Source organism: Giraffa tippelskirchi, chromosome 3 (assembly GCF_054371585.1).
Source record: "Giraffa tippelskirchi isolate mGirTip1 chromosome 3, T2T-mGirTip1v1.2.pri, whole genome shotgun sequence".
Taxonomy (NCBI): Eukaryota; Metazoa; Chordata; class Mammalia; order Artiodactyla; family Giraffidae; genus Giraffa; species Giraffa tippelskirchi.
The window spans coordinates 155,196,005-155,219,103 of record NC_137277.1 but is presented as its reverse complement, the minus strand read 5'-3'; the positions used below and the strand labels follow the sequence as shown (position 1 = coordinate 155,219,103).

The 23,099-nt window shown below is 39.5% G+C and overlaps 1 protein-coding gene and 1 long non-coding RNA gene across 5 annotated transcripts in view; one reads left to right on the top strand and one right to left on the bottom strand.

The window, feature by feature from the left end:
* LOC145542894 (uncharacterized) overlaps positions 1-23,099 on the top strand; it is a 193,499-nt gene that overhangs the window by 150,040 nt on the left and 20,360 nt on the right. For all 3 annotated transcript variants that reach the window (XR_014080216.1, XR_014080214.1, XR_014080215.1), the window contains one exon: positions 1,662-1,740. This is a non-coding gene — a long non-coding RNA (uncharacterized LOC145542894). The remainder of the gene's footprint in view (positions 1-1,661; positions 1,741-23,099) is intronic.
* On the bottom strand, positions 13,693-17,368 carry LOC145542893 (gamma-crystallin F). Of its 2 annotated transcripts, none has more exons than XM_081582651.1 (3): positions 16,973-17,368; positions 16,022-16,264; positions 13,693-14,032 (listed from the first exon to the last, which is right to left on the bottom strand). In XM_081582651.1, exons 1-3 carry the CDS (start codon positions 17,087-17,089, stop codon positions 13,760-13,762), a joined length of 633 nt encoding a protein of 210 aa, XP_081438777.1. In that variant the 5' UTR covers positions 17,090-17,368; the 3' UTR covers positions 13,693-13,759. The 2 variants fall into 2 exon arrangements, with proteins under 2 accessions (XP_081438777.1, XP_081438778.1); XM_081582652.1 differs by lacking the exon at positions 16,973-17,368 and adding an exon at positions 16,344-16,372.

Genomic DNA, 23,099 nt, shown 5'->3' with positions numbered 1-23,099 from the left:
AGAAAATGAAAGCTATACAGCCCATTGTATTCTCCATATTTGTGGTAGATGTTTCAGAGCCTGAAGACAATTACTTCACTGCCCAAATATGCTTTAGATCTACTCACCTAAAGTTCATGTTGTTTATTTGAAATGGGATCTGATTTGTTTTAGGCTTAAATGCCTCTTTCTGGTATGTTTTCATATCTAAGTCATCCTAATCCCTTTCAGAAACAGACATGACAAATTTTTGATATAAAATGCTGGAAGATGTGTCAAGTGTACTTAAAATTCTTTATCTTTTAAAGAAAAAAGTCACTTTTTGTTCCTTTTATGACATAGAAAATGAGCAGTATCCTTGAGAATGAAGCCTAAAGCTCCCTGCGGTGTGTTAAATCATAAAGGTCATAAAGTGTCTTCACCAACAAAAAGAAAGCCATAAAGTCTTTCTGAATGTGAGGACAAGAGTAGAGGGTGATTTGAATTGATGAAAGTGAGATATAGTAAATTCAATTATTTATGATGACCCATGGTTGCATCTGTTCCCATACCTGCAATAGATTTTTGTTATGTGGAGGTCGCACATAGTATCTTTTCTCTTCCTGCCCTATAGGTAAGACCTAGGCAAGATTTCAGAGTATTTAGAGAATTTTTTCAGGTAGATATCTCTCCTTTCCTTTCAACAATCATATATTTAATACTATCTCTTCCAGTTCCCACTTTCCTCACCAAATTATTTTTGATTATTAGTTTATTCTCCAATTCTCCCACTCAGGAATATTTTCATTTTTAAAGAATATTCTTAAAGAGGAAAAAACTTTCATAACCATGCATGTGTTCATGCCAAGAGGCTCCAGTCATATCCGACTCTTTACCCTATGGACTGTAACCTGCCAGGCTCTTCCGTCTGTGGAATTCTCCAGGCAAGGATGCTGGAGTGGTTTGCTATGCCCTCCTCCAGGGGATCTTCCTGACCCAGGGACCAAACCTGCCTCTCTTACATGTTTCCTACATTGGCAGGCAGGTTCTTTACCACTAGCATCACCTGGGAAGCCCTTTTCATAACCATAAGAATGCATTTCTCCTAGAGGTCTAGTATTCTTCCAGAAGAATTTCTGTTGATTTATTAAACTTTTAAGAATTTTTCTGAAGATTTGGTCCCATTCAAATTGGAGGGGAAATATTTTGCATTTTCTTGAACATATAGGTTTTTCTTTTAATTAACATCACTTTATTTTTTTTTATCAAAAACTATATTGCCCAATTTAATTGCCTAATTTGTCCCTCTCAGTCATCGGTGCTGATGAATGTCATTTCTACATTGAATACAAAATCTGTTATCATGGACAGTCAATTATCAAAAGAATATGCCAAATGTTATAGCAGGGTTTCAAAAAAATGTAATTCCAAAAATACTTCTGAACAATAAAAATGTAAATAATCTCCCAGCAGGAGTATTTGAAAAATCCAGCATTAATATCAGCTTTTAACTATTTTTAAAAAATATGAAGCATGTTATTATACAAATAAAAGTTTTGCAGGTATGAGCTTTTGTCATTTTTATACTGTGGAACATTGACTGTTTGTGCTTGACCTAAGACAAGTGAAGACACAGCACAGCCATTATGATCAGATGATCTCTTACTTTCTCTCGATTTCTCGTGGCTGCTTGGAAAACACAGGGCCTCACGGAAACCAATCTGCTGCAGTCTCTACTGGAATGGAGTAAAGGAAGAACTCAGAAGAGGTTCTCCATTGGCTGTAAGTTTTGAAAGGGAAAAGATATGTTGTCCGTTTCTTCACACTGGTTTAATTTCCTGATTGAAGATTTATTTATTTATTTTTAAAGAATGGGCTTCTGGCCCTTTCAAATCCTTCAGACTTTTTGAAAACTGACTGACATCATTAGACTGTCAATCACAGACTCAAAAAGTGAAAACTCAATGAGACATATACGAAAACTGATATGTTTTAGAGGCTTAACATTCATGTATGATGCTTTCATTTACAAGGAACAGAAAATCTGATCTAAAATGGCATTAAAAAAGGTGGGAAATCATTGGTTTACTGTACACACCAGAGCCAGGTTCATTATCTTGGTTCATTCTTATCCAGTGAGGAATTGAAAGAAAGTTCAGTTCCCCCAAATTTTGAATTTGTGGATCTGAAGATCTTTGACCATCATGGGTCAAACATGATCTATCCAGTGTCTGGGATTTGGAAAAATGTATTGAACTCAGGAGGGCCTTCTCAGGAGCTTAAGATAGAATCAGTTTTTCCCTTTCTCAGATACAATGCCTTGGACTCTATGTAATAGAAATTCCCTCTCTAATTAGCGTAAACAATATTTAGTATGTAGAATAGTAGGAAGTTCTGAGAAAGGAGTCTCCAAGTATAGTTAAAATAGGACACCTGCTTCTCTGCAGTTTCCTTGGCTCTGCCTGTCTCCATGCATTGGCTTTCTTAAGATGGGATAGTTTCTGGACTTTTCAAGTACTATTAACCTACCCATGAAGTTTGAAGGTAGCAAAAATAGCAACTTGAATGACCCAGAAGGACAAAGAAAAGGCTTCTATTCCAAAAATAAAGTTACATTTACTCAACATTTATTTAGTATGTTTGGGCCAATTTGGGTCATATGTCAACTTTCATCTCATATCAGTCTCCAGGAGACTGCCGTGATCTGTCTGGCTGAAAGCTGAGTTCTGTTATGGGACAGGCAGGTAGGATTCTCACAACTGGTCCAGGACTAATAATCACTTTTGAGCTGGAAATGGGATCACCTTTCCTGGGAGTCATAGAGCACATAGAGAAGGTTGAAGACTTGAACAGGATTTGCATTTTGTAAGAAGGAAAGAGATAATGCTGCTGCTGCTGCTGCTGCTAAGTTGTTTCAGTCGTGCCTGACTCTGTGCGACCCCATAGACGGGGGCCCACCAGACTCCCCCGTCCCTGGGATTCTCCAGACAAGAACACTGGAGTGGGTTGCCATTTCCTTCTCCAATGCATGAAAGTGAAAAGTGAAAGTGAAGTCTCTCAATTGTGTCCAACTCTTCGCAAACCCATGGACTGGAGCCTACCAGGCTCCTCCGTCCATGGGATTTTCCAGGCAAGAGTACTGGAATAGGGTGCCATTGCCTAATAGACAGAGGATATTTAGCCATCAATGATCAGGACACACCCACATTCAGAAAGGAAGAGACAGCTGTTGATGAGGAATACAGAGACAAACTATTCCTGTGACAATGATGTTTCTTCTTTTAACATTTGACTGACAATATGCATAAAACCTGCCTGAATAAAATAGGTCTCTCAGGAGCACCACTCTAGAAACCATCAGATTTCAATTTCAAAAACTATTCAAAGCAACCACTACTCATCTGGTTTTCATATTGGATAGAATTTGAGAATCTTGATGACGTTCAGTGATTTTTTGTTGTTGTTTAGAGTTCCAGAAACTTCTGAATAAATTTCCAATTTCTCTGCATCCAGTCAACTCTGATGCCCAGAGAGACCAACCATCTCCTTTCACTGAATGAGTATTCTTTTATTCAGAACTTATTTCCTGGTTCCTAAAAGAGAAATTTCCATTTTGCACTAGCTTTTGTGCATCACAGTGCATTGACTGGCAATTTGCAAACAGCATTTGCAGCAAAGAAGACAAAACACCCAGAAGTTCATTTCTCAGATCAGAGCAGATTTCAGTTCAGATGTCAACGTCTGCTTCCGCTACCTCCCTTTTCCCAGTGATCAGCTTCCTTTCTAAGAAAGGAAGGCCAGGACCAGGACACGTGAAGCTTTATAAATGGGTAATAAACCCTGATTGTATCTTGAGAATACTTTATAGGCTGAAATAATTTACTCACGGAGTTAAAATAGGAAGACATTGGCTGTAATCTTATCAATATGAAATAGAGACAAAGTGGAATTCAGAGAATCAAGATTTTCCAAGTCACTTTAAAAAATTATTTTGTTAGAATGACAAAATTAAGTTGTTATTTAGTGTCAAGTAAATTTTGTTATGGGGCTTCTCTGGTGGCTCAGTAGTAAAGAATCCTCCTGCCAATGCAGGAGCCTCAGGAGACACAGGTTCAATCCCTGGGTTGGGAAGATCCCCTGGAGTAGGAAATGGCAACCCACTCTAGAACAGAGGAGCCTGGCAGGCTACAGTCTGTGGGGTCACAGAAGAGTCACACATGACTTAGCAACTAAGCCACAACAAATTGCATTTACTCATTTAGGTAAAACCAATCCAATAATGGAAAGATTAGATTGTTATATTTCTTAGATCTAATATAGTCAATTATTATCTCAAAAACAGTCCCTTTAAATTAAGAAAAGAAAGAAAATCAAACTAGCATTTATGATATTACATGCTAGCAGCTCAACTAGGTTCTTTGTCTCACTTTACTTAATATCCTCATATGACTGATAAGTAAGTGGAAGATTCTGAAATCCATGATTTTCCTAATGCCTTCAAAATAGCAATATCCCATCATGAATCACTAGGTAGACAGAGCAATCAGTTTCTATGAGGAAAGGAAAAGACATGCATAGTTACTGAACACCCAGTCTTGGCACTGTGCAAGGTGATTATCAATTAATAAAATATCTCACTCCATTGAACTGACAAAGTAAATAAATAAATCGACTTTGAAAGATTTGATGATATGCCCAAAGCTACAGGTCTGTGTATGTAGAAGCAGACTAACATGAAAGTATTCTTACAGGAACTGAGCTGTTAGTAATTGGGAATACCAGTTTTAACAAATACAAAGAACATGCACCCAATTAAAGAAAAAGGACATGAGAAAAACATAGCTTTTCCTTTCTTTTTTTTTTAAATTATTTATTTATTTGGCTGTGCCAGCTCATTCTTAGTTGGGGCACATGGGCTCTTTGATCTTCACTGCTGCCTGCGAACTCTTAGCCGCAGCACAGAGGATCTAGTTTCTTGACCAGGGACCAAACCTAGGCCCCCTGCATTGGAAACGCAAAGTCTTAGCCACTGTACTGCCAGAGATGGAGTTCCACAGCATAGCTTTTCACATTAATTGAGGATGTGTGATATCCTCTCCTTCACTAATAGCTGTTCTGAGGACAACGTTGCCTGTAGCCTGAGAGTTTCTGAAAATATAGGTTTGAAAATACTTCACTGTTGTCATTTTTCACAAAGTTGATAAATAAATTATAAAATAGTAAATAAACTCTGAACCTTGCTGACAAATCTACTCTTTCTGCATGCTCCCCTTCCCCTCTCTAATTTGATATTATAATTGATTTGGCTAACATCTGACATAAACATGTGAGTGCACATAATCTGTACATGTGTATCACTACTGAACCTCTTGCGTGAAATGCACACTACTTGTCAGGTTGAGAGGTTATTAAATCAGTGTTTCTTTTTCCTTTTAATTATTAAGTATGACACACTGCTCCTCTGCTGTCTAGGGCAAAGATTTTTCATAAAGCCAATCAGTACATATAACTCTTGCAAAAGTAACTCTTTATCTTTCAAGTGCCATAAACAATTTATCACTTCCTTATTTAGTCTTTTATCAAAATTATATTTTGCCTGACTGTGGAGAACTCCTTCAATCAGTCAGCCTGACAGTATCTTTCTCTATGGCTACAAATGTGGCAGGGTAAAAAAAAAAACTGCATGTCAGAACAAACATCCTGGAAACTTTCTATTGGCCTCATTTTGTTAAAAACAACAACAAAAAAAGTACTTGAACTGAGTTTTGAAAGGTAGCATATGATTTGAAACAAACAAAAAAAGTTTCCCTTTTTGGTATCTCTTTTTCTTGGCCTTTGATCTACTAGCAGTCTGTTCACAAAGAACAGCATTCAGGTTTTCTGTTGCACATGTTAATAAATATTTCATTATTTATCCAAATTCTCTAGGTTTTAGTTTTGAAATTCCATAAAATGTTACTCTCATCCAGCTATTTGACAAATATTTTCATGTGTTTCTGCAAAATATCAAGGCTTGCATCTTGAAGGGAAAATCTCTCCCTTTGAATTCCTCTATAACTGAGATGATTATAATTCAAATCCCTTATGATGATACAGTGGAGGTGACAAATAGATTTAAGGGATTAGACCTGGTAGAATGCCTAAAGAACTATGGACAGAGGTTCTTAACATTGTGCACTAGGCAGTGACCAAAACCTTCCCAAATAAAAGAAATGCAAGAAGGCAAAGTCGTTGTCTGAGGAGGCTTTACTTATAGCTGAGAAAAGAAGAGAAATGAAAGACAAAGAAGAAAGGGAAAGATATGCCCGACTGAATGCAGAGTTCCAGAGAATAGCAAGGAGAGACAAGGAAGTCTTCTTAAGTGAACAATGCAAAGAAATAGAGGGAAATAATAGAATGGAAAGACAGAAAATCTCTTCAAGAAAATTGGAGATATCAAGGGAATTTTTTGGGGGGGAGCTTGTAATTTCCTCAGTTCTGTCTTGCCACAGCAAAACTTTGAAGTAACAGATAGATCAGTGTTATAGCTCCATGTTTCAGCTCAGTTTTATTTAGAAAGCAAAAGAAAATACATCCTTGGGGAGTGAGGTTGGGTCGACCCAAAAGACCCAAAGAGAAGAGAAGCCCCTGGATCAATTTTGGTTCCTCCTTACATATGTTTTTTTTCCTCCCCCTGAGCATGCCCTATGTAAATTGGGATAGCCAGAAGGGCTGTTTATTTTACCTGAGGTCCTCACTCTGATCCTTGGAGCTTCTTTTGTTCTGTTTTCGTGGGCTTTTCCCTTCTTTGTCTTTTAGCCACCACCATTGTGGACTCCTTTTTCCTATTCTAACTACCTAATGTTCCCTCCTCAGAGGCCCAATTCTTTGGGAATAGGGGTGTCAAGGTCTCTCTAGCTACTTCCAGTTGAACTGGGACAGTGAGGGGCATTGGACCTCCCCCTCTTGCTAGTCTCAAGGCTCAGAGTTCTTTTAGTCGTGTCCATCTAAAGGTGAGTGATATTTTCCATGGTCAGCTGTAATTTTATATATCCTTGTTAAACTGGCACTGCATGTTGTAGCCTGTTGACCTGGGCAGAGACAAAATGGGTTAGATAATTGATAATACATGGAGCAGTCATAAGCAGCATCAATATGGTGATAACAAGGATTAATAGGGGCATTAGTCAACTCCAAATTCCCCATTTTCAGGAGAAGGATCCCCCAAAGAGAGATTGTACCCACCCTAAGAACTCTTCAGCTTGTTCTTTGAGGTCCTGTAGGATCTAGAATGTTTTTCTTGAGGACTGTGAGACTTTTTTTTAACTTAACTGGAGGTATTTACCCAGAAACAACATGTCTCATTCAAGATACCTCAAGTCCCTCCTTATTTAGGGATCAGGAGATCTATTTCCTGTCTATATTGGAGTACAACCCCTGAAAAGTTGTGTTGGCTCTTTAGAGCTGTCCTGAGAAATCTTATCCCCAGAAATCAGATTTTGGGGGTGTTCATTAGAATGGCACTCATTTGTAGTTCTGAATAGGTATCTGAGATCTCCCAGGGGCTCACAGGTGTATTGAGTGTCCTCTTCTGTTTTCTTCCATGGCTTGACTCATGAGTAGTGAATCCAGGAGTCGTGTCCTAGTACCTTGACTGCTGTGGGGGTAGAAAATATTACAGGGCTTTTCCCTTCTTCGTCTTTTAGCCACTGCCATTCTGGACTCCTTTTTCCTATTCTAACTACGTCTGACAATTTCATGCAAGAATGGGCACCGTAAAGGACAGAAACAGTTAGGATCTAACAGAAGCGGAAGAAATTAAGAAGAGATGGCAAGAATACACAGAAGAACCATAAAAAAAAAAAGTCTTAATGAGCCATATAAGCACAATGGTGTAATCACTCACCTAGGGCCAGACACCCTGGAGTGTGAAGTCAAATGGGCCTTAGGAAGCATTACTAAGAACAAAACTAGGTGAGGTGATGGGATTTTGGTTGAGCTATTTCACATCCTAACAGATGGTGCTGTTAAAGTGCTACACTCAATATGCCAGCAAATTTGGAAAACTCAGCAGTGGCCACAGGACTGGGGAAGGTCAGATTTCATTCCAATCCCGAAGAAAGGCAATGCCAAAGAATGTTAAAAACTTCTGTAAAATTGCACTCATTTCACATGCTAGCAATGTTATACTTGAAATCCTTCAAGCTAGGCTTCAAAAGTATGCAAACTGAGAATTTCCAGATGTACAAGCTGGATTTAGAAAAGGCAGAGGAACCAGAGATCAAATTGCCAGCATCCCATTGTATCATAGAAAAATGTAAGTGAATTCGAGAAAAACATCTACTTCTGCTTCATTGACTATGCTAAATTCTTTGACTGTGTGGATCACAGCAAACTGTGGAAAATTCTTCAAGAGATGGGAGTACCAGATCACCTTACCTGCCTCCTGAGAAACCTGTGTGCAGGTCAAGAAGCAACAGTTAGAACCAGATATGGAACAATATACTGTTTCAAAATCAGGGAAGGAGTATGTCAAAGCTGTATATTGTCACCTTGCTTGTTTAACTTCTATGCAGAATACATCATGGGAGATGCCGGGCAGAATGAAGTACAAGCTGGAATTAAGATTGCTGGGAGAAATATCAACAACTTCAGATATGCAGATGATACCACTCTAATGGCAGAAAGTGACGAACAACTAAAGAGCCTTTTGTTGAGGCTGATAGAGAAGAGTGAAAAAGCTGGCTTAAAACTCCACATTCAAAAAAACTAAGATCATGGCATTATATCCCATCACTTCATGGGAAATGGAAGGGGTAAAGGTAGAAACAGTTGCAGAGTTTATTTTCTTGGGCTCTAAAATCTCTGTGGATGGTGACTGCAGCCATGAAATGAAAAGATACTTGCTCCTTGGAAGGAAAGTTATTACAAACCTAGAAAGTGAAAGTGAAGTCTCTCAGTCGTGTCTGACTCCTTGTGACCCCATGGACTGTAGCCTACCATGTTCCTCCATCTATGGGATTTTCCAGGCACGAGTACTGGAGTGGGTTGCCATTTCCTTCTCCAGAGGATCTTTCCAACCCAGAGATCGAACCGGGGTCTCCCGAATTGTAGGCAGACACTTTACCATCTGAGCCACCAGGGAAGTCACACATTACAAACCTAGACAGCATATTAAAAAGCAGAGACATCACTTTGCCGACAAAGGTCCATATAGTCAATGCTATGGTTTTTCCAGTAGTCATGTCCTGATGTGAGTGTTGGACCATAAAGAAGGCTGTGTGCCAAAGAATTGATGCTTTTGAATTGTGGCCCTGGAGAAGACTCTTGAGAGTCCCTTGGACAGCAAGGGGAGCCAACCAGTCCGTCCTAAAAGAAATCAACCCTAAACATTCATTGAAAGGATTCATGCTGAAGCTGATGCTCCAATACTTTGGCCACCTGTTGGGAAGAGCTGACTCACTGGAAAAGACCCTGATGCTGGGAAAGATTAAAGGCAAAGGAAAGGGGTTGTGGCAGAGAATGATATGGTTAGATAGCATCACCAACTCAATGGACATGAGTTTGAGCAAACTCTGGGAGACAGTGGACAGAAAAGCCTAGCGTGCTACAGTCTGTGGGGTTGCATAGAGTCAGACATGACTTAGCAACTGAACAACAGCAACAACATAACTGAAATTCAGAATTTTACTGTTATCCCGTATCTAAGCACACACATATTTGGAGGAAGAATTTATTCTTTGTACCTAGAAAAAGCCTGTGGATGTGTCAGTGAAAGGTTGTTGCTGAGCTGTGAAAGATGCCGGAATTCTTGGCCTCTGGAGGAAAGGGATTCAATCTGGGACCAGTGATGAGGCCTGATCACTCAGAGCTTTTGTATAATAAAGTTTTAGTAAAGTATAAAAGAAATAGAGAAAGCTTCTGACATAGACATCAGAAGGGGGCAGAAAGAGTGCTCCCCTGCTAGTCTTTAGCAGGAAGTAATATAAGCTACTAGCAGGCTGCTAATTGGAGAAAGGAAATGTAGCTTCAGAGAATATTTGCATGAGTAAAACATAGGTTCTGAGTCTTAGACAAAAGACTTGAAGAAAGAGTCTAGGGTAAATACATATTTCATTAACATAGCTTAAGAAAGCTATGTTTCCATAAGAAAAGTTTTCCATAAGAAAAATGCATTGGTTAGTTCAAGATTTGAGAAAAGTTAAGTTCAGGTGGATCCAGATGTTGTCATGGCAACACAGAATTTTAAGAGAAACCTCCTTTTAAATTTGTATAGAGAAGGGGAAAAAAATCTGACACTTGTAGTTTTTTCCTCCTGCTGCTTATGAGAGAGATAAAAAATGTCTGACACTTGCAGCCTATTTCCTCCATTTGAAGACCTCTAGCCTTCCTGCCTGTTACCCTCTCATCAGGACCATTAATAAGGAAGGAAACATCTAGGATCCCTCTTGTTTTATTACCCTTCCTCTAAGACTATATATACATCCTTTAAATTTCAGGGATTAATAAATTAAACTTCATCTTATCTGATTTTTTCCAATGATTGAAAAAGTAGAGTAAACAAATAGATGGAAAAGAAAACTCCTATGTATGAATGAGAACTGGTGTCCTCTTGCTGAACATTTGCAACCTGAATTCTATGAACAATATATAACCTTTTAAAAAACAGAATTGTACCCCTTCTTCAGTTCAGTTAGTTCAGTCACTCAGTTGTGTCCGACTCTATGAGAGTCTGGGGCCTCGTGGTCAACGTAGAAAAACGAAGTGTCCAAACCAGCCGAAGTGCAGGGGACGTATGTGAGGAAGGAGACATCACTTCTGCTGCGAAATCTCATGCCTTCATTTACCCGGCATGGCCCAACAATTTCAAGACGAACTGATATCTGTCTTCCAGATTCAAGCGCTAACGCCTTTTCAGCTTCTGAAGATGGAATCATTTCAAGAAACCATAGTTTCCTTAGCACTCCAATTCAAAGAACACCTCATGAAATAATGAGAAGAGAAAGCAACAGATTATCTTCTCTTTCTTACCTTGCCAGGAGGGTAGCAGATGTCCCTAGGGAATACGGCTCTTCTCAGTCATTTTTAACAGAAGTTAACTTTATTTCCAAAAATGGAGACTCTGGTTCCAGATATTATTATTCAGATAATTATTCTGATGGTCAGAGGAGGTGACCACTTGGAGATCGTGCACACAAAGACCATAGGTATTATGAATACAACCATGGTATCTTCCAAAGAATGCCACTGAATCAGAGGAGGCATGCTTCAGCCCAGGTCTCAGGTTGAAACAACAGGGAGGGAACACAGTCCCACCCATCAACAGAAAATTGGATTAAAGATTTACTGAGCATGGCCCTGCCCATCAGAACAAGACCCAGTTTCCCCCATAGTCAGTCTGTCCCATCAGGAAGCTTCCACAAGCTCTTATCCTTCTCCATCAGAGGGCAGACAGAATGAAGACCACAATTACAGAAAACTAATCAAACCAATCACATGAACCACAGCCTTGTATCACCTCTATTCAGCTCTAATTCCTCTTGATATTCCAGTACTGGATGATGTGGCTTTTAGAATGTTCAACTATTCTTTCTCACTTTCCATTGTACTTATCATTTTTTTAAAATCTCTGTAGCAGTTTTCTGTCTTTTTCTCATCATTATAGCTCTTAAAAAACTAGTTGTTCTCCTAAACAGTAGCATGTGATCTTGCTCCACAATGGCTAATGTATTGATTTGGCCAGAGTAGTTAAAGAGTCAAAGATGATTATTTTTAGCCAGTTATTTTTCAAGCTCTTTATAAAATCTATAACATTGTCAACAGTGTTTGAAAAATTTAGGGAGGCAAACATGGCAGCTTCCAGAATGAAAATGCTATAATTGAAGGGCCATCCTGGACAGGGAGAGGGAAAGGAAGGGAAATTAGCTGAGGAAAGAAGGGACTTTTACCTGTAGAAGGTAGGATCATTCTCATTTGTTGCTGAAACTTCAATTCAGTGTAGTTAAGTTATCTTAACCTATGATAAGACAAGATGGGGGCCCACTCCTCCACTCTCTCAATCAGTGATAGGTGGAAATTATAATTTCATTGAGTATCTCCTCATAAGGCAGTGGATATTCAATGACTATGTAAAGCTTAACCATGTTCTCTGCCATCTCCTGTGAGGTTTTCATATAACTCAAGTTTCAGGTTAAGCTGTATCTGAATACAAACTACAACTCATCTTTTTAGCCTGAATGTCTGATCAACAGAATTATAGTAAGAGGCATAAATGTAATTTTTCTGAAACAGTTAAATCAAACAAGTAAAATCAACTTTAATAACAGATTTTATGAAATCTAATATATCCAGAATATTATCATTTCAACATTAAATGAATTGTAAAAATATTCAGATATTTTGCATTCTAACGTCCGTACTAAGTCTTTGAAATCTGGACTTAGCCAAATGAAGTCTAGCCAAATAGAGTCACATGATAGTGACTACTGTATTAGCACAGATCTGAATGTCCTTAGAGCTTCTTCAAATATCTTGTAATGTGCGTGTGTGTGTTAGGAAAGTAAACTGTTACATAATTTGACTACTATATTTAGGATTTCGAGAACAACTTATTTCTCAACTGCTAGATATTTTCAAGTAAAAAATGATTTGCAGTAGTTCTTTGCTAATCATGGCCACTCAACTCACCAAGAACTTATTTCAATAAGAGGTTGCCATTTTCATAATTAAGTCAAACCCCTAAGCTGGGAAGTAATTTGTTTTTGTTTTCTCAAGTATGTGTCACATCTGAAATCAAGAAGTCTAGTATTTTCAACTGGAGAAAATTCAGTAGATAATAGAATACCTAGTTAGATTACATTTGATAAACTTTATCTTCCTTCATAGAAATTTTGAATTCAATTAAATGATTAGTCCCCCTGTTTCTTCCTTAGTGCTATGATTATTATCAAATGTTAATTCATGAGTGAGAGGTAATGAAAATTGATCCAAGTATGAGGACAATATCAGCCTAGCCAATAGTAGACGCAAGAACATTGCATGGTTGCAAGTTATTTTCCTGATCAGTACCTTGTTCCTTTTCTTCTGTCCCTCTGTGCTTATTTTTATAAGTGCACACTATCTGAATGTTTTGTATCTCCCCTAAGTAGAAAAAGGTTTGGAAGAGACTGTTGGGCTGCTCATTAGATAGCGCTTAGTTCTTATCTTTGTGCTCTGAATACACATATATTAATAAAACTATTCCGATAATCACATATATTTATACCAAAGATGTGTTAGACACATCTACCTCTATCTAACTCTGTCTCCCTCTAATGCAATTGCACTTAGCCATCTTACTTAATGCGGTCTCCAAAAGGGAGTTCTACTAAGGAAAGAGTACTAAGAAGATGACCAGATGTTTCACCAGGAAGCTTGCAGAACAATTTCCTAAAAACTACTATATGCAAAGCTGAAATGTGTCAGTGATTTTAAAATAACTTATTTAATCCACCCCACAAACTTAAGAAATGAAGAGTATCATTATACCAAGTTTTGCAAATTAGGAAACTGAGGCACAGAAATGTTAAGCAACTTATTGATCAACTAAAGCTCTTTAGTGGTTGTGGCACCAGGCATTCTGTCCTGAGCCTGTCCTCTTTACTCCTACTCCACATCACCTTTCCCGCTGATACTTGTAAGAAAATCCACATTATTCCTAGCTTTATTTTTGTTGAGCCCTTTCAAGGAGCTTGAAAGGAAGAGAGAAACACATTATTGCATCAAGCACACAGGAAATATTTTATTAACTTTCATGTGGAGAAAAGGGTAGAGTAAAAATATTTCAGTAGAAATCCACGGCCCTCCTCAAGGAGCCCACTCTGGCATTTGTAGCCCCCCAGTCATTGTAGCGCCTGTAATCCCCCGGCCGCAGCAGGTACTGCCGCCCCCGGTAGTTGGGCATCTCGTAGAGGACCCACCAGCCCTCCAGCACACTGAAGGAGTGGATCTCACTGAAGTGGAAGCGGTCATGGAGCGAGGAGCAGTCCTCTGTGATCTCCACCATCTGGCCTCGGTAGTCCTCTCGCTCATAGATCCTCAGCCGGTGGGAACCAGTCTGTGGGTTCAACAGTTGGCACATGGGGAAATCAGAGAACCTAGTCCTTAGCCACTACTCACTCACACCCCTGGGGGAATGGGCATTTACAAAATCCTTTTTACATCAGAGATGACGAGTTTAAAAGACAGGCAACACGAGGGCCACTGTGTGCAGCTGGGTAGACTGCACAGTGCAGAACAGAAGGGGGTGCTATTCACATAGATCAAGACATGCATGGTTCTGCCTAGAGTTTTCCAGGGCCACAACCTACATGAACCATATTTAGTACCTACTTAATACCACTCCTAAGTAACTAGTTTTATATATAATTTTTTGTTCTCTTCTTGATAGATTTCTGGTGGTCTGGAGTCCCCTTGGAGAATATAAAATAATTAGATGTTAAAATAAAAAAGCAAATATATCCCTCGCAAAAGGCATTATTTTGGATCTCAGTAGCATTAGAAGAGGCTGGGGAGAGAGGAAGCCGAATTGCTTTCCCCAGAGTAAGACACAGAATGGTGACCATTCAGCCTAGACATCTAATTCCTGCCTTTCTGCTTTGAGTCCTGCTATTCTGAAGTCCTGAAAAGCAAGAGCCACTGTTAATGGTTAAGTTTCATTTCTCAGCTCTAACATGTGATCTGTCAAAATAATTTTAGGTTATTAATAAAAATAGAAGCTCAAAATCATGAAGGAGGCCTGCCTAGATGGATAGATTATGGACCTTTAGGAAAATGGAAGGGACGCTGTTAGTCCTGGGTGAATCCTGTCTGTCTCTTCTGAGCACTTGTGCTTTTATCTGCTTGTTTCTTCCTGGCAGGTACATATTCAGTTTTCCTTCTTCCACCATCAAACCCTCCTTAGCAAAGGTTCTCATAAGCAATTCATTCTGAGGCATAAAAACTGCTAATAAGGCATCTTCCATGGTTTGCAAAGGGTTCACATGTCCGTTGTCTAATCTGATCTTCACAACCGCCTGACACACACTACGTTGTATTCTTTTATGAGAAACTAATGACTAGAGCTTTCAGGCTGTAATCAGAAGAGTCAGCACTGGAAGGTGGAAGCTGAGATTTCCAGGCTCCTAATGCCAGTCTGGGTCCTACCAAGGCATTAAACCCTCTGAGGGGCTTTCAAACTAACCCAAAGTGGTACATTTTCCACAGGACTCGGTCACAGTCAAATTACAGCATCCCTAACTGTGGAATTCCAGGCTGCTTGGGCTTTATTTGGATAGCAGTGGATTTGCAGGGGCTAATGGGGTCACATTGCTGGTCAGTTGTTTTGCGGAATCAAAAAGCAGGACTTGAGAGACCCTGGATGTTCAAAGTAGTCAATATCTGGAGGAGGGGGTGGCTTGCCAGGTGATAGGCAATCTCCTTCCCACCTCATCACAGCTCTATGAATTAGCTGACCTAGTAGCCCCATTTTACAGGTGAGGAAAGAGAGAAATAGCCAAGGGACTAGCCTATGACCACCTGAGTGTGAGGAGTTCATCGCCTGTGGCTAGACACTCTGGACAAATACCATGCCACTTTCCCTAGTAGCTGCTACTGCTAAGTCGCTTCAGTCGTGTCCGACTCTGTGCGACCCCACAGACGGCAGCCCACCAGGCTCCGCCATCCCCGGGATTCTCCAGGCAAGAATACTGGAGTGGGTTGCCATTTCCTTCTCCAGTGCATGAAAGGGAAAAATGAAAGTGAAGTCGCTCAGCCGTGTCCGACTCTTAGCGACCCCATGGACTGTAGCCTACCAGGCTCCTCCATCCATGGGATTTTCCAGGCAAGAGTACTGGAGTGGGGTGCCATTGCCTTCTCCCTTCCCTAGTAGAGGTGAGTTTAATTTTAGCAAAGGAAAATACAATCTCAATTAAGAGCATTGCATTCTCAATTTAGAGATATTACAAAGGAAAAGAAAACCCGTTTAGAACCAGCAAAAGAAGGCCACTGTCCTATAGCCTGACCACGGCTGACCCGAGGCCACGGCAGGCCCAGGGACCGGACTCACGTGGGGGATGAGGCGGCAGGAGCGGACCGAGTCGCTGAGGCCCATCCACTGCTGGTAGTCGGGGTAGTCGCCGCGCCGCAGGAAGTACTGGGGGCCCTGGAAGTTGGGCTGCTCGTAGATCATCCAGCAGCCGCTGTCCACGCGGATGGAGTTGCAGCGGCCCAGGTAAGGCTGCAGGTTAGAGTGGTCGCTGCTGCACTCATAGTGGCGGCCCTGGAAGCCCCGGTCCTCGTAGAAGGTGATCTGCAAGGAAGGGAAGGAGAGCCTCAGAGGCCTGGCCTCCAGCCGGGCTGCGGGCCCCTCCCGGCGGCGCGGGGCTCACCTTCCCCATGGCTGCTGGACGCGGGGATGGAGTTCAGTGTGGTGGGGCCGGGCGCGGTCTATATAGCGGGAGGGCTGCTGCGTTGGCAGGAACAACACAAAAGGGGCCCCCGGGTGAGGAGGATTTCCTTTCTGTCTCTTTTCTATATAATGACGGCGGGGGTGGGGTGGGGGACTTACTGTATGTTTTCTCTTAGACTCTCCAGAGCTTTCGAACTGATGACCCGCGTAAAACTGTCACTTGGTGCCTCTGGGGCCTTTAAATGAAGCCTATTCAGGAGACGGGAAGCGAGCAAAAGCGCTTAACCGAGTTAACACTTGTAATGAAATATTTTATTTATCTTTTAAATATTCCAAGTGATCTCTTTTTGAGGAACAACACGGGGTGGTGACCGGGTCAGAGGTCAGGATGGGCCCCGGTGGGAGGCGTCTAGATGAGAGAGCTTTTTCTTGGTGTGAGGATGTGGGACACAGAGGCACCTGCCTTCTCCACAGGGCGGTTGAAGGAGGATGGGGTTTCCCCGAGAGAAACTTCTCCCATCCTCCCAGCTCAGGAGCGGATACAGTAGACATTACACCGGAGGAAGAAAGGTGGTGGGCGCTGGACCCCAGGAAGCCCTGTTCATGCACCTGGCTCGGCTCTGCTCCCCGGAGACTGAGTGGGCCAGGGTCACCTCCAGACGCAGCCGGTTCCTCCTGCACCACAGGCAGGAAGCCCTCAATTCTGGAGTTCATGAGGCAACTCATGGTGGTTATTAGTCACATAGTAAATTTCTATTTAATATTTTTGCTAGCTAAGTGCTAAGCTTATTTGTTTGGATCTAGCTGCTTTCAAATGCAAGTTAGCCTGAAAATACAACCAACTTTTAAATCCCACAATTTTGCAAAGTTTCTGCCTTCTCTACCTTCCCCAACCCTGAGCAAGCCTGAGTTGCCCTCTAGTTAAGTCTCTGATTCCAGGCACTGGAGTCTTCCCTCCTCCCCCATAGTCCCCGTTTCCTCCCCCAACTCCCAGCAGCTTCTGGCGCCCTACTCTCTGTGAGCAGGCGTTCTCAATCTCAGTACTATTGTGACATTTTAGGCTGGCGCATTGTAGGATGTTTAACAACATCCTGTCTGCTGCCCACTAGATGCCAGTAGCACCTGCTTCCTTCCTCTCCCAGTTATGACAACTGTGTTCAGATATTTCCCAAAGTCCCCATGGTGGGCAGAATCAGCCCTGTTAAAAACCACTGATTTCAAAGTGTTAGCTCTGTGCCTGCCATTCTTACAAGCAGTTATCTCCCTGCATTAATGGGACCATTTGCAGGCTGTGTTTGTGAAACTGCAGAAATTCCTCAGACATGCTCTGAGGCCACTCAGAGAGCAGGGAGGAGGGGAAAATGGAGTATGCCTATCCTATCCCCTACTTTAATGGGAGTGTTTTCAGTTGTACCTGTTTTATAGAAAACTTTATTTGAAAACACAGTTTGATCACTAGATGATGATAATTTTAAAAAGATAAATATTTGAAGACTACTGGTTTAAGGTATTGTGAATCTCGTAATACCCTTTAAACTACAAATATTTGACCTACTAGCCACAGGACATAATGAAATTGCTTTCCCTTTACAGCTCAGTGTAGATGAATTTCCCAGTACGACTTGTTAATTTCTCATGGAAAGATCCTGAGAGAACAAAACACGGGCCTGATAAATCCTGATGTGATAAATTCTGGAAACATTAGCTCATGGCACCAGGCCAAAAAGAAAAAGAATGAGGTGGATATCACATGGAAAGTTCTGGACAACTGGGGATTAGTCTGTGAACAGTGGGCTGGGGAAAGGGGGCTGTGAAGCACTGGCAATGAGAATGCACTAAAACGGGGCTTTGACAAATTCACAACCTGGTCTAGAAGCTGATTGCAGTTTGGAGCTCTGTTTTGAAGGTTTCTAAATGGTTGTCTGAAGATGAAATTGTTTCAGTTGAAGCTTAACTTAGCGATTTACTGGTTTGCTTTTTAGATCGTGGAGGATTAGTTGGCTGTTCATGTTGCTTTTTAAATTTCGCCATTACCCTCAACCTTCTAACCTGCAAACTTTAAAGCTGAGTCGATTTCCTCGTAAGTATAACTTTTCAGGAAACTGAAACTGGAGGGCATCAACTTATATTAGTTAGGAAATCATAGGGAAAGATTTTATTACTGTGTGAACAGAAAAAAACAACTAGTATAGAGACACTGGGCATGGAGGTTAGCAATGATATACTCTGTTCTTATCCTGCATATTCCAAATGTGCGACTAGGGCATTTAAGCTTTTCCTCTAAGCTCTTGGGGAAAAGCAACAATAGCAACAACAGTCTTTCGGGAAACAATTCAGGATATAAAATGGGGAATTGAAGCACCGTCAAATAAAGCATGTAATACTAAGTATGTTGGCAAGAAATTGTGAAAAACTTGAATCATGAGAGTCTATCCTCTAAAGGCTTATAGCAGATTTTCCCAAAAGAATGTGGCAAACTTTCTCCCAACTGATTGTTTTATTATTTGAAACTTTGGTTCGATGTTTATTTTCCCAAAGATATGTATCAAATAATGAATTTCCTAGTAATTGTACTCTTTCCTGAGGTATTTTTAAGGCCTCCTGAGAATAAAATATTTAAAGCTAACAAATTATATTTTTACTCTAAAAATCATAGGCTGTATACCATGAAACTTTGTAATTGAGTTTGTCTCAACAAGAAGCAGCTGCAGTTCCCTAACACTGGTCACAGAAAGGTACCAAGGGTCTCAAGGGAGCTTCGTATAAACATACAAAGCAGTATTAGCCTGAATATTAATCAGTTGAGGCAAAGGCAACTCTTTCCATCACTAGTCTAGTGAAGTCGCTCAGTCGTGTCTGACTCTTCGCGACCACATGGACAATAAGTCCATGGAATTCTCCAGGCCAGAATACTGGAGTGGGTAGCCTTTCCCTTCTCCATGGGATCTTTCCAACCCAGAGATTGAACCAGGGTCTCCTGCATTGCAGGTGGATTCTTTACCAACTGAGCTATCAGGGAACCCCAAATTATCTTCTATCAAGGTTTTACAAGCCTTCTGCATATTTAATATGAGAATTCGTTGTTTTAATGTATTTATAGGATTCATGCTAAGAACAGGAGATAACTTAAAGGCATTCATGTTTGATCAATTTATGAGAGCAGTTGTGAAATGCAGACTGTACAAAATATATAAAGTATCTCTCCTTTTATGTCAGCGTGCTAAGGTAGACACTAAAAATGAAGTAAAATTTTCAACTTCATGGTAATAAGAAATAGAGGAAGAAGTAAATTGCATCATATGCATTTTAAATTATTCAAATTCTAAATACATTCTGTGATAAAATATGTATTTACTGGAAAAGAATTCTACCTCAGAATAGCAGAGGAGAAAATAAACTTACATTTAAAGTATGAGATTATTCTTTCTGTTTTAAAATCGCTAAACTTTTCTCTCTGCTGTGCTTAGTTATTCAGTTGTGTCTGACTTTTTGTGACCCCATGGACTGTAGCCCGCTAGGTTGCTCTGTCCATGGGGATTCTCCAGGCAAGAACACTGGAGTGGGTTGCCGTACTCTCCTCCAGCGGATCTTCCCAACTCAGGAATCAAACCCAGGTCTTCCACATTACAGGTAGATTCTTTACAGTCTGAGCCACCAGGGAAGCCCTTCTTAAAGCATAATATATTTTAAATGTCTGTTATCAAATAATTTAATTAAACCAAGAAAAAGATACTAAAAATTACTCAGGAAGAAAGACAGGTGAATTTTTTTACTTGAAAAATTGTAGTCATTGTCTTTATTTACTGAACAGTCATTAATGGTAAAACTGGGAATTATAGCAGACTTTTTTGTTTAAAAGAAATCTTCTTCCTGTTATGAGAGGTGCTTGGCATATGAAGATGAAAGACAAAGTCTCTTTGGCAGACACTCACCTACTATCCTATATAATAATAAAGGCATTGAAGGAAATTCTGTCATGAAAAAAAAAAAGAAGTCTTCTTAAAATATTAAGTCCTAAACAAAATAAAAACATAAGCCAGTAAACATCGAAAAGAGATCTTAATTCATATTTTACTCTTCATTTCTTTGTGCTGTTGTCATACATATCCTATAAACAAAATATGAATAAGAAAAGTCTAATCATAACCTAGAGAAAATTTTTCTCAATTGTTTATTCCTTTTTGCTCTAAGAGCTTCTTGTATGTCATTATTAAATAAATAATTATGTAATTCAACCTCAACAAAAGGAAGTCTACATTTTGTCCTAAGGAAAATGAAAAATGTAATTGGCCTCATTCTCAAAAACTAGCGGAGATTTTTTTCATTTTTAACAGGAAAATTTTTAAAAAATTGCCTGCTACAACAGAAAAGAATAATACTGAATTCTAAAATTAAACAAAGCTGCATACTAAAACACTACAATAGAATATATGTTAATATATTTTTAAATATTTGAGTTATATATAATGATATAATGTATGATTAAAAGAAATTTAGTTTTAATTCTCTCTATGACAGTAAATAACTCAAGAAACCTCTCTGGTTTACTTTTTCTACAAAATGAAGGTGTTCAGTTTGGAGATAGCAGAAGCTTTAGGAGTTACCAAAGGCTTTATCACATAAAATTCTATTCATCATTAAAAAAAAGAGAAACAAATGTCAGCAAATACAGAAATAGCCAGACAGGTTTTATGATACTTTTTTAAAAGACTGAAAATTAGGATATGAGGAAATAGTATGTTGTACTTTTTGTTGTTCTTTCAAATTATTATTTAGTTATACAGATATATCAACTGTTCTTCTATGTGCAGATTACAAAAAGAGGATTATTACTCCATAGAGAAATCTGTTTAAGACCCCTACCATCCTAGTGTTGAGCCAATCAAATTACCTTATCTTTGAGGACAAGAGCATAAAGCAGCAGCTAAAATAATTGAATAATACTTCCCACAGTCCCACCCTAGTCAATATCTAATTTCTAAAATTCTTCTCAGTCTTCTTATTAAACTGTTTTCATCAGAGCAAAGTATACTTCATCTATCCAAACTTGAATTAAATCACCATGATTACAAAACCCTCCTCAAAAGAGGAATTAAACTTTATCCTTTTACTATTATGATTCAGAAAGAAAAGTTTATTCTTATTGAATGTTCTTACTATTCTTTGCCAAATAACTGCCCTAGGTGTTTAGAATAATTATTGCACAAAATAGGTGGAGAGCCTACCCTTTTAAATTTTATTCTAGCCAATGTAGATAGATGCTAAAAGTAGACTAATTGAATTATAATTTTAGATGTGATAAGTCATGTGAAAGCTACAAAAGGTTTTTCCCACACTGGATGGTGGGATCATGAACTAATATCAGCGTATAGGAGTTCCTAGAATCATTTAACCTGCTTCTTTCTAGTAGTTATTTTTTTGCATTTGTTTCAGCATTATGAAATACTTTTAGTTTTTTCTTTTCATATAACTGTTTAACTGTTTTCATATAACTAGTGTAACAATCAATCCTCCTTCCTTACTGATCTTATCCAATGAAAGAGAATGTTATGACTGTGTTTGTTCAATTTGTGTCCATTCACAAAACAGAGCTTTTGAAGCTTCCTTTACCCAATCCTAAATTAATACTATTTACTGACAAGACTTACTATAAAAATGTGGAGAAGGAAATGGCAACCCACTCCAGTATTCTTGCCTGGGAAATCACATGGATGGAGGAAACTGGCGGGCTATACAGTCCTTGGGGTCGTAAGAGTCAGACATGACTTAGTGTCTAAACCACCACCACTATAAAAATGAAAAAGGCAGTAATAGTAAATATACAATAACTATTCTATACTTTCTTATAGTATCCAGTTCTTCATGAAAAGCATGTTTTGTTTAATTTAGCCAAACTTGTGTCACTCTGTAAAGCATATTAATGTGTTAAGTAGTAAGGCTAAACATATACACTGATGATTTTGGAATAACTCATGACTTTGGGATGCTAAGGAATCAAAGAGGTTTTTATTTCTAGCTCCTATTTTGACTCTTTAAAAATTCATGAATTTTAAACATTACTATAAAAGTGATCCAACCAGTCCATCCTAAAGGAGATCAGTCCTGGGTGTTCCTTGGAAGGACTGATGTTGAAGCTGAAACTCCAATACTTTGGCCACCTCATGCGAAGAGCTGACTCATTTGAAAAGACCCTGATGCTGGGAAAGATTGAGGGCAGGAGGAGAAGGGGACGACAGAGGATGAGATGGTGGGATGGCATCACTGACTCAATGGACATGGGTTTGGGTGGACTCTGGGAGTTGGTGATAGATAGGGAGGCCTGGTGTGCTGCAATTCATGGGGTTACAAAGAGTCGGTCATGACTGAGCGACTGAATGAAATTGAACTGATAAAAGCTACAGGCAATTCTTTAGTAGATCAACAGCTGAATATGCTGGTTAATTTAAATGCTTTGTAAAACTGGAAGACATATCTATGGAGAGCTTATTATTTCCTTTGCAAGTGTACAAAATATCACAAAATAATCAGTTTAAAAAGTTTATAATGATGATTGGGAAAATCCAGAACAGTCAACTGATAGCCCCAGAAAAACTCAATTAGACCCTTGCCAAAATCCTCCATGAAATATCTCCGTTGGCTGGCCTACCAAACACTAAAAATTTTCTAGGAAAACGGAAAATATGGCCATCCATTCTTCTTGTGTAACTTATATAATTTTGGAAGAACTTTAACTGTG